The 16,806-nt window shown below is 32.0% G+C and overlaps 1 protein-coding gene and 1 long non-coding RNA gene across 3 annotated transcripts; one reads left to right on the forward strand and one right to left on the reverse strand.

Annotated features, from left to right (window-relative positions):
* Nucleotides 1–1,697: 1,697 nt before the first annotated feature.
* Nucleotides 1,698–3,982, forward strand: LOC131948119 (uncharacterized). Its single transcript, XR_009387974.1, has 3 exons — nucleotides 1,698–1,814; nucleotides 3,200–3,330; nucleotides 3,526–3,982. It is a non-coding gene; the product is annotated as an uncharacterized LOC131948119 (long non-coding RNA).
* A 1,553-nt stretch (nucleotides 3,983–5,535) lies between these two features.
* Nucleotides 5,536–16,308, reverse strand: LOC131948120 (ubiquitin-conjugating enzyme E2 A). Of its 2 annotated transcripts, none has more exons than XM_059309636.1 (5): nucleotides 16,145–16,308; nucleotides 11,151–11,231; nucleotides 10,499–10,614; nucleotides 9,494–9,582; nucleotides 5,536–6,433 (listed from the first exon to the last, which is right to left on the reverse strand). In XM_059309636.1, the coding sequence occupies exons 1-5, from the start codon at nucleotides 16,186–16,188 to the stop codon at nucleotides 6,293–6,295; spliced, it is 471 nt and encodes a 156-aa protein (XP_059165619.1). In that variant the 5' UTR covers nucleotides 16,189–16,308; the 3' UTR covers nucleotides 5,536–6,292. The 2 variants fall into 2 exon arrangements, with proteins under 2 accessions (XP_059165619.1, XP_059165618.1); XM_059309635.1 differs by having other exon boundaries at nucleotides 6,364–7,594.
* Nucleotides 16,309–16,806: the final 498 nt, after the last annotated feature.

A 16,806-nucleotide genomic window follows, 5' to 3' on the forward strand; every position in this document is an offset into this window, starting at 1 on the left:
TGTTGAATCAGGTGCGTCCACCGGCGCCCCGGCATCGTTGGATTAGGCGCCCAGGGCTATCATGTGAGCGCTATGGTGTATTATATCATTTTATACAGTGCGATAGCCTATGGATAAGAAAGGTTACTATAGTCTTTAACAGAATCGAATCCGAGCGTCCTCTGGCGCCCCGATGGGTGTTATTTGCGCCCCGGGCCTTCCTGTGGTAGCTATGGCGCTTACGTTCGTTTAAATGATTGCCAAAGACTATGAATAAGTTGGGGTACTATAGTCGTTTACTATGTTGAATCAGGCGGTTCCGCCGGCGCCCCAGCATTGTGCGATTTGGCGCCCCGGGCTAGACTGTGAGCACTGCGTTTATGTTTGCATTTAAGTTTGTGTTTATGTTTGATTCATTTGCATTATTTTGAGCTATTGTGTGTGTTTCGGTTTGCGTTTGTATTTGGGTTTGCGTTTAGATTTGCGTTTGGATTTGGGTTTTTCTCGTTTGCTTTTTTTTGTTTAAGTTTGTATTTTCTTTGTGTTTGTATTTGCGTTTGTGGTTGGGGTTGTGTTTGGATTTTGGTTTGTTTTCTTTGTGTTTGTGTTTGTGTTTGCATTTGTGTTGTTCTTTGTGTTTGTATTGTGTTTGCGTTTGTGTTATGTTTGCGTTTTTTGTGTTTCTTTTTGGTTGTTTTTGGGTGTTTTTTAAAGTAATATATATATATATATATATATATATATATATATATATATATATATATATATATATATATATATATATATATATATATATATCCTAAACCCGGACACTGCCGGGTATATTCTGATTACTAAACACACACGTCATGACCCTTTACAGATAGGTTTTTCACAGAGGCCAGAGCAGGACCTGTCCTGGCCGGCTAGAATATATATATATATATATATATATATATATATATATATATATATATATATATATATATATATATATATATATATATATATATATATATATATATATATATATATATATATATATATATATATATATATATATATATATATATACATATATATAATATGGCGCCTTTTTCTCGACTCGCCGCTCTCCCTAACCCGAAAACCTTTATACGTGGGAGGAGGGTCATGGGAGCGGTAGATGTCATCGGGGGGGGGGGGGACGTCGCCACTATTGATATCGATGCCGACAGAGTTTTTTTTTTCGAGCATTCTACCTTCACCCCCCCCCCCCCCCCCCCCCGAAACGAAAAGAATCTAGCCTATAGGTTAAGTTTATACCCTGCGGGGGGGGGGGGGGTAAACGGCGAGCGGCAGATTAGCCTACCCAGTCAAAGTTAGAAAAACAGACGGCTACTTTGGTTTACTGACTTAATTAACTATTTTCTAGATATCTACATAATTTTTTTTAAATCTCAAGGGCGCTGACTGGTAACTAAAAGAAAGCGGGAAGGGGAAGCTAAAATAATTGATAGTTCGCCGGTGTGCCGGAATTTGGTCGCTACGTTTTGCTGCAACCAAATTCGATGATTTGTTAGTTTTTGTTAATGAATTAGGGCCTAATAATTTTAATAATAATAATATGATTTTCATTATGAATAGCAATATATTAGCAACCTTAGAGTTAAAGACACTTGACTTAGCAGTAAAAAGTTATCTATAGATTACAACAAGAAACCTACATTTACGGATCTTGCGCTATTTACGCATAAAAACACCACTATGTTTGTCAATAACAGACATGTACTGTAGACTGTATGCCTACATTACAGTGTACTTTTATTACAGAAAGAACGAACATCAGCGTAGTTCCTTCAGTCACTAAAATAAAGGTCAACCATAGAATAGATAGATCTAGAAAGTTAGTAAAGTAAACAACATAACGTGCGAAGAAATTTTAAACCAATGCTCTCCACTTACTACTAATACTATCCCCAACCTTATTTTAAATTATTTTTTATTACGCGTTACCTTGCCTTACTGTTACTCTAACTCAGCCTTACTGTGAGTGTGACTTACTGTACTTACACTCTTACACCAACGGCAGAAATATTTCACGTAAACTGTGCTCCTACAAAAACAAGGACAGAATTCTAAAAGCCTTAAAAAACACCAAGAACTGAAAAGCATCAGGTACACATGATATCCCACCTGTAGCATTAAACTTAAAGGGAGTCGTCTCACAAACTGTCAACTATGACTGCAAATAAGGAGAAGTGGCGCTGGGTGGGACACACACTGTTCTGTGAAAGGTTTACCCAGATGACACACCAGGCGTTTGAGTGGAACCCCCAGGAAAAGTGGAAGAGAGGGCACCCAAGACAGGCGGAGTCTTCTCGAAGAACTGAAGCCAACAGGAATGTCTTATATTGCAAAATTAATAGCTGGGGCTCGGGAGAAATCAAAGGAAATGGTGGAGGCCCTATGTTCCATAAGGAGCAAAGAACTAAATCAAGTAAGTCAAGTCACCAACATCAGCAGAAATGCTACATCTACTACAAAAGATCATGTTACAAGGTTTTAACTAGGGTAATACTGGAAAGATTGAAAGTGATCTGGACAAAAGACTGAGACAGGTTTCAGACAAGATAAATCGTGTACCGAATACTTTGCCATATTGCACATCATCATAGAGCATTCCCTTCCTATACATGATTTTTGTGGAATTTAAAAATGGATTTGACTGTGTCAACAGAGACATGATATGAAGGCTGTGGGATTCCTCCACTTATCAACATTATTAAACAACTGAGGACTTGAACTGCTAGATGATGCATAACAAAATTTACAAACCATTTCCACTGGTGTGAGACAGGGTTTAGTACTGTCCATAATCTCATAATGATTTTCTTGAGAGTAATAGATTGGGTTGTGAAAAGATAGGCCTTAGTAAATTCAGTTTATTACTTAACTACTTATTCAATTTTCTTCCAACCAAATGCAGATATTTTTCTTAGTTAAAAACAAAGAATGTTATATCTATAATATAAGCTGGGATGGCGAGTGCCCTTGGCACGACCTTATGTCCTTCTTTCTTTCCGTCATTGGTGTAGCCACTTATTTTTATTTTCTTAACTGGAAAGGTTTTTATACTTACATTTAAATTTAGATTAAGTTATTCAAACTTATATATTAGGATTTTATTAAAGAATAAGAACCAAATGATTTAGTTATTTTAGCAGGTTTAAAAATGAGTTAAACATATTTCTATCTCCAGATAGCAAAATAACTTTGTATAAACTTCATGTAAAAGATGGTTAAAGGAGCTTATACAACACTGCAGCTTTTGCGATACCCTCTAGTGTTTGGAGGTTGCTTGTTGGCATACTTTACAGCTTTTTCGTACAGGTAAGCTTTTGCTGAAGTCTCAGGTGATAAAACTGAACATTATTTTGAAAACACTAAATTATGTTGACTGAGTTTTAAAATCCTATATGTATATTAGCACATTTTGATCCTAAATGACACTTAAAAAATATCTGTTCTCAATCCAGCCTCCCCTAGTCCTCAGCTGCTTTATTAATTTTCTTCACTTTTTCTCAGAAAAACATATTTCGGGCAAGATATTGAAGAAGCTAGAAGGAAAAATGAGGAAATTAACAAGAAGAATTCAGCTTTTTTGGCAGAAATGGCACGGCGAAGTAAAATGAGAAAAGAAGCAGAGCAGCACTCAAAAGCGTAAACTCCTTCAGTTTTATTTTCAAATGGGGTCAACCATTAGTTTTCTAACGTCATTTTAAAAGTTGATTTAAGCTACAAAAATTAACTGCTAATATGTTTACAAACTTCAGCCATTGACTGAAGTGAAGCTTAAAAATTAAATTTTAATTGGTTTGTCTCAAAATAAATGATTGAAAATACTGTACTGTGCCATACTGATCTACTGTAAACCCAACGGCCTTGGGAATATTGTTTTTTTTTTTGTAGACAGACTTTGTAAATATGTGTATATTATTAATTTGAAATGTTCATATCAATAAAAATAAATTAAAAAATGCTATTGTGAAATTTCTTCAGTTATTGATTTTTGTTTTCAATATTAATATTACATCAAAATAATAAATAATGGAGTGTTGGACCAGTAGATTGATCTTTCTTTAGGCATGTGATCCAAGTTAACAGTTGTGCATATTGGATATATTATTACATATAATTACATAGCTGCGAATTAATGAATGTTAATTGATGAACTGTGAAATTGATTTCTATATCCCCCACACCCCAAAAAAATATCTTGCATACCCTTTTAGATACTATATTATGTGCTGATGCATCATTCAAAGCACATTTAATTTATCCTAAACCATGACCCATCAGGTAGAATGTAAGCAGTACCACATAAAGTATTGGTCTCTAAATCACATTAATTTCCTACGGAAAATAAATTTCATAAAGGATTGTTTCAAGGTTTTTCACTGGTTATACACCTTTTTTCATAAGCATATTTTTTGCTGTAGAAGCCTTCTACAGTTGTTTAACCAAAACATTTCTGCTATCACTACCTAACCAAAGAGCTAATTGACTTAAATCTTATTATTTTTAAAACCAGAATATACACACATCTTAATATTAATTTTGGCAGAATAGAAATAATTATCAGAGGAGCCAAAAATCTCTAAAAATAAAATAATTTTCAAGGCTATTGTAAAATTTCCAATTAGCAAACCACAGTATTTATGTTTATGAAGGGCAAAATAACCAGTTATTATTATTGTTACATTAGGTTAAAGTAATGCCTAAGGATCATGCCTCTACAAAGAATCCTTATTAGTTGGCCTATATACATTGATTCTGCTCCATGATAAAATATATTTTAATTAAGCAGTTACCCAGTCAATGGAATTTAAGACAAACTTGATGTTTAAAACAGTATCCAAGTAAAACAATAAAGAACATGGTAATTTGGATTATAATCATTACTAATGACCCTGATTTATAATTATGTAAATTAGAAGCAATGTTTCTTTCAGATACATCTTCTGGAAATAAAAAAGTTTACTTTTAGCCACCCCCCCCCCCCCAAAGAAGGAAAGACACCCTGATTATATCTTTTTTTTTAATTCCCTGGCCCTGATTTATATAAAGTGAAATATCTGAAACAAGTTCACACACACAAGTCAAGTGCAATTCATTAAATTCAATCTTACAGTCTTTATTACAATTTATACAATTATGCTTTAACACAAGGGGGGGAAAAACAAAGCTAAGAGCATTTATATTTATTTTTCAAAACAGTGATAAAAGAAAAATGAAATCTCTCAAATCTGCAATACCAGTGTTTGATATTTAACCTGACTTTAATGCTTTTGAGAATAATGCTCTTAAACACAAATATATGTTTACCGTTAATTGTTTATTCATTCCGCTGAGGCAATTAAATTTTTTAATAAGCAATCAAAATTATATACACATTTCTATCTCATAATTCTACAGAAGCTTAACACTTATGTACTACAAGCCATATAATGAAATATACATGATTTTCTTTAAAAATGGAAAGCAAATTTTGAAAATGAATAATGTAAACACATGAAAAAAACAACAGAGACTGCATTGAATGGTGAAATTTCGGACTACTTTATTTATACTTTTGAAAATAACCGGTAATCTTTGCTGTTGGGTTTTAGTTAATAACTCCATTTATAGTCCAAAAAGAAAAAAAAACTGCAATCACATTAAACATGGAATTTGTATGGATTTTAAGTCACACATGTAATTGCAATGAAAGTGGAAAAGAAAACCAATCTGATTTTTATCCTAAGTGGTGAATAAAATGCCACATGGATTTGATAGATCTTAACTGTGTGATAAATTTAGAGAAGCGCTGAGTATTTTAACTTATACATTGCAGAGATAGAAAATTGAAAAAGTAAATGATACGACCAAAATATAGAAATTACCTAATTTGTGCTAATTTTCACTTAGCGATTCAATTTGGCACTAGTATGTGATTTCTGGTTTTAATAAGGAAAAAACTAGCTAAAAGGACAATTTTAACATTTTAAATACTTCAGTTATGAAATGCAATTTTTTAAACCATTATATTAAATAGAAAAGCTTTTTTTTTTTCTCACTCATTTCGTAAGTAGTAACATCTTTCTCAGAAAGTATTATTGACAAGAAATATCTTGTCATAATACAACTAATTCATAGCAGCAAAAGACCTCAAAAATTAAAACAAATATATCACAAATAAAACATACAATTTGGAAACCAAGACAGGTTTAATTAATCCACATTCTATTTGCTCACTCATTACATTTATGCAACTCATTATCTCTCTTTTTAAAAAAAAATTTTAATTGAGAGATTAGTGAACATCCCCAATAAATATCCAACTTTCTTCCACAATAACCTTGACCTTTTTCTCATACTCCCTACGATTCTCCTGGTAAAGTTTAGCTGCTAGATTATTTGCAGGACTGTTTGGGTTCGGTTCATCCAGCAGTGACTGAAAATAGGCAAGTGGAATTGGGAATATCACAGAAACATAATTTAGTAATACTACTTTTCTCTCTGGAGCCTTTTGATATTATCAAACTGAACTAACCTTGATTTTTTTTTACAGTGATAAATTTTTTTAAAACTGAGATTCTTATTTTACAGTTTAAATCAGAGAAAAAAAGGAAATTTAAGGAAAAGGTCAACTTGGCATCACAAACAAACAAAGCTTTACATCACAAGCTTAGTCCCCATGTTTATGAACATTACTTAGAGGGACACCGTAATTGTTGTATAAACAATAATTATGCCAAATGGCTCACTGACAGTTTTATATTTGCTAAAAAAAAAAAAGAATTTATGTGTATCTTTTGGTATAAAAAATACAAATAGTAGACACTACAATTTATATTTCACATAGTTTTTGCTTTTTATTTTAAATTTTTTTCTTGCAAATGCGATTTCCACTCGATCACTGATTTAAGATGGACAGTTTTCTCTGTATCCATCTGCTAGTGTTCATCCACTTTTACATTAATGGATGTTTTCAGCGCTTAACATAAGTTTTAGACCAGCCTGGATTTCAAGTAATAATATTTCAGAATAGAAAAACCAAGTTATGTAACAATCACACCAAAAAAAAAAACATCAATGAGACTAAACTTTCATTAAAGTTAAAGTGCAACAAAACAATCATGATAACACCATATTGTAAATGATAGAATATCAATTCAACAGGTTAAGGAGTGGCTGAAGATTATTTTGTCATTTAAATACAATTGAAACAATTACACACTGACTCCTACAAATAATGAAGATCAAGATTAGAATGTGGTCAAACTTGCTATCCAGTGAGATTTTTCCAAAAAATATTTCCTAAAATGTCTAAGTGTATGTAGTTTGTAATTAACAACCAGGGAGGCAAATAAAAGTTGACATCTTGATTCTTTTTAGAATAAGAGGTAGCAGTCCCTTCAGATTTATTACAATGCTAAGACCCTGCTTTACTCTCTTCCCCATCATCCTCTTCCTCTCCCTCTTCTTCATCATCATTCCAGCTTTCCTGAACAATGGCAGCCACTTTTTTCTCATATTCTCTGCGGTTTTCTCTGTACAGCTGAGCAGCCTCATTGTTGGCAGGGCTATTGGGGTTTGGGTCGTGGAGCAGAGACTAAGGATGACAAAAAGGGAATAGTGTCAGAGGTGATGAGGAAAGAGGAGTCACAGTTGTTTTCTATAAATAAAATTTTTGGGACAAATTTCATTAGCTGTTGCCTAGATTTTACTTAACATCACTTTGCAAAGGTAAAAATATGTTCTGTCTTTACATTTAGATATACTAACAGCTAAATCATTTATTCATGTATTGAAAACATTATGAGAATGCAATGTAAGGCTTGTATTTGTTAAAACATAATAGTTAAAAATTACAAAATACTTATAAATTTCACTTTTTGGAAGGAAAACTGAACTCAGGAAAAGTAAACACCAACAAAGCTACTACTAAATATAGTGAATAAATTTAATCCAGTTTTTTATGCAAAGTTTTTTATTTTTATTTTTAAAAATGCTTATTAGATTTGCATTTATTTCAGTAAAATGGGGATGGTGGGGGAGAAGTATAGACAGAAAGAAACAAGATTAGACGTTTAACTTGGAATAAAAGTAGTCAAAAGCCTCTTCATTTTAATGTCATTATTATATGTTGCTATCCCACAACACCAACAATCTAAACAAAATCTGTATTCAAAAATTGCTTCTACTTACATACAATTTTAATCAATCAAGGCACTTGCGATCAAATAAATAAGTGAATCTTCATGATTAAAGATATAGTACTGGTTGCAATTACGTGTATTTTACATTACAAGTTTTTTATTCCTTGTTAAATATAATATTACCAAATAATAATAAATATTTATTTGTATAGAAGGTGCCTAAAAGTCTTACAGTGGATATATTCAAATAAACCAAAATGTAATAATCTTTTAATATTCAATGGTTTTTAACATATCTGTCTAGGGAATTTTTTTTTACTACATCTTTTAAGATATTAAGAATCAGTTGCAATGCTGACAATGACACTGTAGTTAACATCAAGTTTAATATGTTTGAAAACTACGGTAATCACATAATAACTTGCTGTATGATAAAAGTTAACAGCCACTGACAGAATTACACTAGTTACTTTTTATTATTCGAGTGTGAATGGTGATTTGTTAGTTTTTATGCCATGATCTGAAGTTAATGATAAAAATAAATATTTTGAAAGAAGTAACATACATTGAAGGTACTTGTTTTTTTTTTACTGATTTTTTAAAGGTCTAAAATTATTTTCTCAGATATATGTTTCATTACCCATTTAGTATACCCCCTTCCGACAAGGTGGTAAAATTTGTATGCATGAGCGTCTGATTTCGTACACATGACATTTGCCTGAGTTTTGTAATAAGTAAAATCATAAATCTTAATGTTGTTCAACACTATTTACATTACTGCACATCTCTTCAACAACTTAAGCACTAAGTTTTGTTTTTTATTGCTTTACATTTTCAACATTCAAAATCTAAGTTCAAGCTACTGTGGGATTCTGGTGACAATATTTGAAAATTTCAAACAAATATTTGATTTATTTTCTTCTAATATTAAGTAAACAGCAATCCAGAATTGCATGTTATAAGTAAGGTTTTACCAAAATTTTACTTCATTTTGGACACATTGAACATTTTTGTACATGTCATAATTTGCACTACACTTGACCGATGGTGAGGACATTTGGTATACCATGTCAGGACAACCACAACATAATTTGCCATATATGGAATAATTTTTTGGATAAAAATCCTGAGGTCATGTCGGAAGGGGATACACTACTTAATTATAAAGGGGTTACATTTTAGGCCAAAATATGTGAATGGTTATATCTTAAGACGTTTTATTGGAATTTAACATAAAAAAAAAAATCAAACTGAAACTGTCAAATTAAAAACTACACAAATGAAGTGTTAATTCGTCCAAGTTGACCTTTAAGTAATATATTTTAACTTAAAAAAATAAAAAAACTACTTACTTGAATTGAAGTTAAAATCGCTGACACATCATATGTGGGGCTCCATCTGTTTTGTAATATATCTAAACATATACTCCCATCTGCATAAACTGTAAAAAAAAATTAAATCATATTTTCATCAGGCCAACAATAAGAATCCTACAATGCGCTAATGAACTGGCTATTAACTATTTTCATTATTTTAGAAAAGTTTGAATTTTAAAATAATTACAAAGTCTAAAATAATAAATCCTATACACAATAAAGCCTATTTTGGTATGTTAATTCATAAATATCTAACTAGCGTAGAGATTGCATGATCTCAGATTAAAAGAAATTCAAATTTCAAGGACAATCCTTATGATAATTGTTGTTAATGAAACATTTTTCAACACAACCTAAATTCTGTACACAACTTAAGATGTTGTTGTAAAAACAGATGCATATTGCATTGGGAAAAAACCTAAACCTTCAGTGTACATTAATAACTCTCAGCAAGGGTGAGGTGGAACACGACTGCAAAGGAGTAAAAATGTATCTTGGGGCTCTTGTTGGAGCCACCTGTTGAAAAAACGCAGTTGCCCCTGGACACCGCCCTGTTTTGATTTAGTGCAGGGCGCTCTATAAAACAAATAGAGATGCCAAATCGCCAATGGGAACCTGAGGTGTTCTTGGTTATCTGACCATGCTGAGGACAGTTTGCACCCCTGCCCCCAATACTTCCTTTAGGATGGGGGGGGGGGGGGAAGCGACGGACTGACTATTCTCCCCTGGTCTAAAATTTATATAGAAAATATATATACTTCAACCAGCATCCACCCACCCCTCAAATTTTATATGCATCCCACGCCCCCATGTTTTAAGAAGATAACTCTTGATAATTAAATTTTAACTATTGCAAATAAATCCTAGGAGCATTCTCAATAACTTCCCTAAGTTTTATAGCGATTGGATGAAAGGTGCAGTAGTGCATTAAAGATAGAAAACTGACATACATTTGTTTAAATATTATACAGATAATCATACCATTTGGATGAAACATCTTGGAGATAAATCTTACTGTTGGTGGCTTATTTGGATACTCTTCTGTAAATTCAATGGTTAATTTGAATGTGCCATCTTCGAATGGTGTGTCATGGGGACTGCAACAATGTTTATAAAGCATGAATGTATCTCTTATATTAGAAAAAATACCATTAAAATAACAATAAGTTAAGATTACCATGAACCATGGCTTTAAATCACGTTAGTAGCTTCTAAATATACAAAGAAGAGACAAGCTATCAACATATTGTGAACTGAGAGAAAACAAACACTGCTTTAGCAAATACAAAACCATGTTTTTCAAATAGTATGCTTATTAATTGAATTATCTGAGCCTAAATATAATAATTAGAAACAAGAAGTTTCATATTAAAACACTACAAGCTATTTTTAAAATGTTTGCATTTAATTTGTATCATAAATATAGGGTCTGAATGTATAACAGAGCACACATTTGCTAACACTAAAGTCTCAATTCAGATCCCTGGTTTAAATCATAAGCCAAACCAGATATGTGTGAGTGACAATTGCAGGAAAGAAGACATTTTATCTGGCCAATGATCAAAGAATCTTTACTACTTAACATGACTTAGTTTTAAAACAAAATCTCTTAACATTCACATCAATAATTTACCCAAATATAACTGCATTCCATAGCATAATATTATTGTCTGATGGAGCACCACTGACTCCAGCTGGCGGATCTTCCTGTAATCTGTATAAGATAAAAAAAAAAGAACTGTTACATTTTTTTAAACAGGACAATCAAAATCTTGTTAAAGTTAAAGATCAGTAAATCTAAGGGGTCGGCGTGGTTAAGCCTGTAAAGCTCATGGATACTAAACCGAAAAGTCTCGAGTTCAAACCCTCAGGCAGGTGAGGCTCGTTAGCCACACTTGTAGGAGAGACAACTCCAAAAATCAAACAACTGGTGCCTTCTAGATTATTTTTAGTTGGACAAAGGCTATGGAAGCAAATCCAAAAAGAAAAGCAGGCTCATAATTGGAGTCAATGGCCTCAATGGCGCATAACCAGTTGACACATATACTTAATTGTGTTGGAAGGGATCCCTTCCAACACTAAATTTAAGAACAAAGAAGACTAAGTTTATACAAATTACATAATCATTACCAACTGTACTAAGTAAATAAAAAAATAAGCCCAAATGCTTTATTTGTTAAAAATTCAGCTATAGATCTAGTCAGTTAGATGATGATCCATAACAATTCCTAGATTATCCAGTGGTAAGTACTCTTAACCAAAACAAAGTTGAATAGTTCTTGTTATCTTCATTCAATTTAACAGTACCATGATTATTATTCTTTTCATCAATATTACTCAAAGAGACTTTAAATTACTGCAAAGCTACCTACATTTTTTTTTTGTGGCAGCTTAGTTCAGATTAGGTAAACAACTTATTTTATTTTTCAATATATACTCTCTATGTAAGAGATTGGTTTCTATGCTTTATGATAAGTAATTGCTATCAACAAATAATTGTGCTTTGAAATGTAAAGGAGCTAAATACTATTATTTAACTAAGGAAAAAACTTATAGTAATTCTAAAAGTGCTGAACAAATTTGAATGAACAGGAGACTAATTTCCGCCTTGAGGCAGCTAATATCATTCGTATTTTTCATAGAATGAAAACAAAAGCTCAGAAATAACATACTCTTTACCCAAAGAAGAATATGAATATGTATTCACCTTTTCTCAATTTGCATTATGATTATAACTTTTAAATTTATGCTCCTGAAAAAGCCACCCTGGATGTCCTGGTCCAACACACATTTTTTCTTCAGTTTTGTCTTAGTGTCAGCGCACATTCCTCATTACGTACATATTATGGTTTGGTTTTTTGTTGGAGCTCAATTAAATAAATAATCTTATATTCTAATTCTTAACATTATGTTTAGAGTTATGAGCGTAATTTTTAAACAATGCCAAAAACTATAGACCTAATTTTTAGGAATTGAGAAAAAAAAAGGGGGGGGGGGGGCTTTCCCACAAAAAGTGCCTAAATAATTTCTCAAGTATAGTTTATTACTATTATTGGTTATTGTCACACACTGCAAAATAGGAAAATTTTCAGCCTTTTCACTGCTACTCCAAAATAATGTACTAAAAATGAGAGCCTCTGCTCATCCTGTTGACATAAAAATGGATGCCTTTATTATGTCATATCCCTATATATGGGCAATGTAATGTATCTCTTACGTGGAAGTACTTACTACATTAAATATGAATAGGCTTACTTATGGATAGGCATACTTACTACCATGATATTATAGTATAAAATGACAAAATAAACTGCACTATGACTATTCTGTGGATTTCTTATACCAGTGTCAGATAATGGCACAATAAGGGATATCTTCTTGAAAAAGGTGAGTAAGGTTACTGGTAGTTAACTAAATACACATAAGACTTGCTAATGTCAATGCTAACCTTATCCCAAACCCTAAACCCAACCCTATTCCTACCCTAATTTTTAGCCATAAACCTAGACATTAAGTAGACAAGATTACAATACTAATAAACTAACACACCTATTTTCGGAAGAGGATATTATAGGACATCTGTATTAGGCATTTTGGTAAATTTTGCCTAATTATCTCAGAATGATAAAACACACATAATATTGAAGGCCATAAACTGCCATTTAATAAACCACTAAATTTATCACTGTAGGCCCAGTAGTTTTTTTTTTATGAATTTTTAAAGTTGTATGTTAAACAGCTTATATTTTATTGTAAAGTTGCAAAATATTTGGTGTCCTTCTTTGAGTTCATATAGCGTTGTTATTTTTTAACATATAATGATAAAACTTTGCATATTGATACTAGAGAGTACAGGCAACAGGAATATGCAATTGAAATAAAGATCAGTAAAGGTAAAACCAAAAATAATTAAGACTAATTAAGGGTCATGGCGTTTTTATATAGAGAGCAACGTTAGTCTATTGTCAAACTGCACAACTCTGTTGTTAATAAAGATATATTGCTAAAACTTTGCATATTGGTGCTAGGGAGTACAGGCAACAGGAATATGCAAGTGAAATACAGCTTAATTAAAAGGAAAACAACTAATAATTAACTTAATAAAGCCCAATTAAGGAGTGCGGTGCCGTTCTACTATGATTGCCACAAGTCACTTTTCATACTGAATATCTATGTTGCTATTGATGATACAAAGATAAAACTTAGCACATAGATGCTTAAGGATGTTGGGAATAGAAATTTACAAGTCAAAAAAAATGCTAGGAGAAAAAGACAATCACATATAATAAAGTCTAATTAATGGGGGTGGCACTGAAATCTTGTATCAATAATACCTGTGTATTATACTCATACTGGAATATGATATGGTTAGGATTATGTTGAAGTATCTAAATATTAGTAGCATTAGTTATAGGCTACTTTTAATAAGTAGCCAAGGATGGTTAATCAATAGACAGCCTACAGAAACTAGATGAGATGTGTCGCAACCGAAGGATAGACAGCTGCCTTATTTGCTAATCTGAACCTACTGTTTAAAAAAAATTACTGTTGCTTAGTTTAAGTTATAAAATTAAGTCACATTGTTCAAAGTGTTACTGTTTCTGTTTTCTTTTTTACTTTAAAAAAAATGTATCTATTACTGTTGCTTTAGATCACATTATTAAAGTGAAGTGTTAATGTTTCTATTTTATCTTTGACTTCATTTATTTTAGTTTACTTTCCATGCCTCTATAGATCTAGTAGTATATTTTAGCTATTATTAAATTTTAAAGATAATATAGATCTACTATAAGCTGAGAAATGACCAATTTAATCTTTGTAATTATTTTCTTAATCAGTTTTTCCTGAAACGGGGTAACTAAAGTTTAGACATCATCCATAAGTAATTTTACAACATAATTATATATTTAAGCCTGATGCAATAAATATTAGTTCTATTAGATTCTTATAAGCAATTACTCATTAAAATACATAGATCTAAATCTATTCTATAGGGGCCTAATATTTATAAGGGCCTATTTATTACTATTTAAAATTTTAATTAGGCCCTAGGTCTATTATTATTACACACATTACCCAATTGAAAATGACTAATATGGAAGATTATTAATGAATGGGACTATTAATTCCATTGCTTTAAATTTTATTTAATCCATAAAAAACATTCTATAAGCTAAAATCTTGCCAATTCAATGAATAGTGTTAAACAGTAATATCAAATGTGCGATTTTTTATATTTCATGCATAATAAATATTAATATAATATGGCATGGTCTATGGACCGTCATTATTAAAATTGCGTAGATCCCCTTCACTTCACGCAAGAAGCCATATCTGGTTACAAAGAGCTAAAAAGCCCCATAAAACCAACATTTCCACCCATGAAAATAGTTTGGCATTACTTATTTACTAGATCTAGATCTAGTTTCCTGAACTTATCTCTTTTTTAAATGCCGAAATTTGGTTCTATCGATAATAGGTAACCTCGCGGCCCCTATTGCCCTGTTAAAAAATTGTGTCAGCGGGACCCCCCCAAGATTTACCAATGCTTTTTAAGCATGTTCCAATGTAAAGAACTCTATGAAACTGTTATTTTTGTTCTTGAGAATGGTTAGGATGCTCATTACAACCAATGTCTAGCTTATTATACTTTACTTTCTTGCTAAAATTAATACTAATTGAAAGAGGTCGGTTACTGCGTTTAATGAGACGTGCTCGCTAAGATACCTCGATAAAATTGGGATCGATATGTTAAAATGTAACTAATAGTTTTCCATACAAACATAGAATATAAAAACAGCCCACTTTGACGTATCGAATACACTAATTTATCGATTCTCTCATGATAACTAAGCACTTGGATGGAAAATGGCCGAAATTACAAAAGTTGGCTTGAAAAATTTCGGATGTGGCCAGATTAAACAAAATGGCGGACATCGAAATGCCTAATCTGTATCCTCAATCATTTGACTATTTATTAACTATTTAAGTTGAAAGAGGTTTACACAACGAGGCGTATGGTCGGTACAGGCAGTATTAGTAGTCAAATGAATTAATCTAATTATCTAGGCCTATATATTATAGGCCTATATGCACTCATCTCAATGTCATTGTCAATAAATAAATAGTGTTGGTGAGAGAAGAATGGTAAGTGAACTCAATCAAAATGAGTCTAGCAGTCTAGCTAGATACTAGCTCTAGTAGATAGTTACAGTAGCTACTACTGTAGTAACTAGTAATACTGAATAGGCCTAGATCTAGATTTTCTAGATCTAGATCTAGATTTCTAGATCTAGTAGCTAGTCAGTAGTCTAGTGACACTAGTCTAGGATTCTTATAATAAATAAATAAAAAAATATGATTCTAACAGATTCAATAGATTTTCTATTTTTAGATCTAAGACATTCTAAGACTAAGATTCTAGAAATCTAGTTTTTAAGTCAATAAGTCATTATGTAAAGTAAATAGGGCCTAGATCTTCTGAGTTAAACTTTAGGTTAGGTTAGGTCAGGCTAGGGCCAGGGCTTCAAGCTTCAGCTGTCGAGTGTTTTAGAAAAAAATTATCGGTGAAAACAATACAACAAAATTTCTAAGCAGTTGAAATGGCAATATCACTATAGAGCATACCTTTTAAAATCTCTCATTAAACGTCGCCTTGCTGGTGTGGTCATTGCGAATAAATGAAAAATAAGGCGACAAAAAATAGCCTTTTAGTTTTATCAGACAGTAAGAATAAAGATTCAGTCCTATCTCCCCTTCCACAGTAATTTTTAGTTTGCATCCGGGTAATCACTAGTGACATCACATATATCTTAAAATAGGAAAGGGTTTTCCGAAACGCACGGACAAGTTATTTGTGAAAATTCAAGCATTAAATATAATGCAAGGATAGACTCATTTTATTAAATGACATATTCTAGTTTAGATAAAAATAGGATTGAAATTAAAACATTTTCTTTTCATTGAGTAATAGAAAAAGTATTTATATCAGGCCTTGGTTAAAACATACAAAACGGGAATTTGTTTTTCATAACTTAAAAAATGTGCACTAAAATAAGATCACGTAGATCTAGCGTCACAAGATTGGGGCAAGTTGGTTTAAAATCTCAGTGGAATTATAATCTAGATTCTATAACATATTGAAAGTAAACAGCCTACAGAACGTAATGTATCGGAATATTAATAGTTTATTTAATTAAGGTGAGAAACAACGTTAAATAACCTACTTTTTAAAACCCGCTTTATATGACGTCACACACCTTGGTTAGTTGGGGGGGGGGGGGGGGTCG

The sequence above is a fragment of the Physella acuta genome, unplaced genomic scaffold (genome assembly GCF_028476545.2).
Source record: "Physella acuta isolate Inbredline_101_S28 unplaced genomic scaffold, ASM2847654v3 ptg000624l, whole genome shotgun sequence".
Classification (NCBI taxonomy): Eukaryota; Metazoa; Mollusca; class Gastropoda; family Physidae; genus Physella; species Physella acuta.

Excerpts from the sequence above, each read along its gene's own strand:
- LOC131948120 (XM_059309635.1), bottom strand. The coding sequence starts at position 16,188 with ATGACCACACCAGCAAGGCGACGTTTAATGAGAGATTTTAAAAG. Across the intron at positions 11,232-16,144 it reads TTAATGAGAGATTTTAAAAG|ATTACAGGAAGATCCGCCAG; the intron begins GTATGCTCTATA and ends TATCTTATACAG. Across the intron at positions 10,615-11,150 it reads TGGAATGCAGTTATATTTGG|TCCCCATGACACACCATTCG; the intron begins GTAAATTATTGA and ends ACATTGTTGCAG.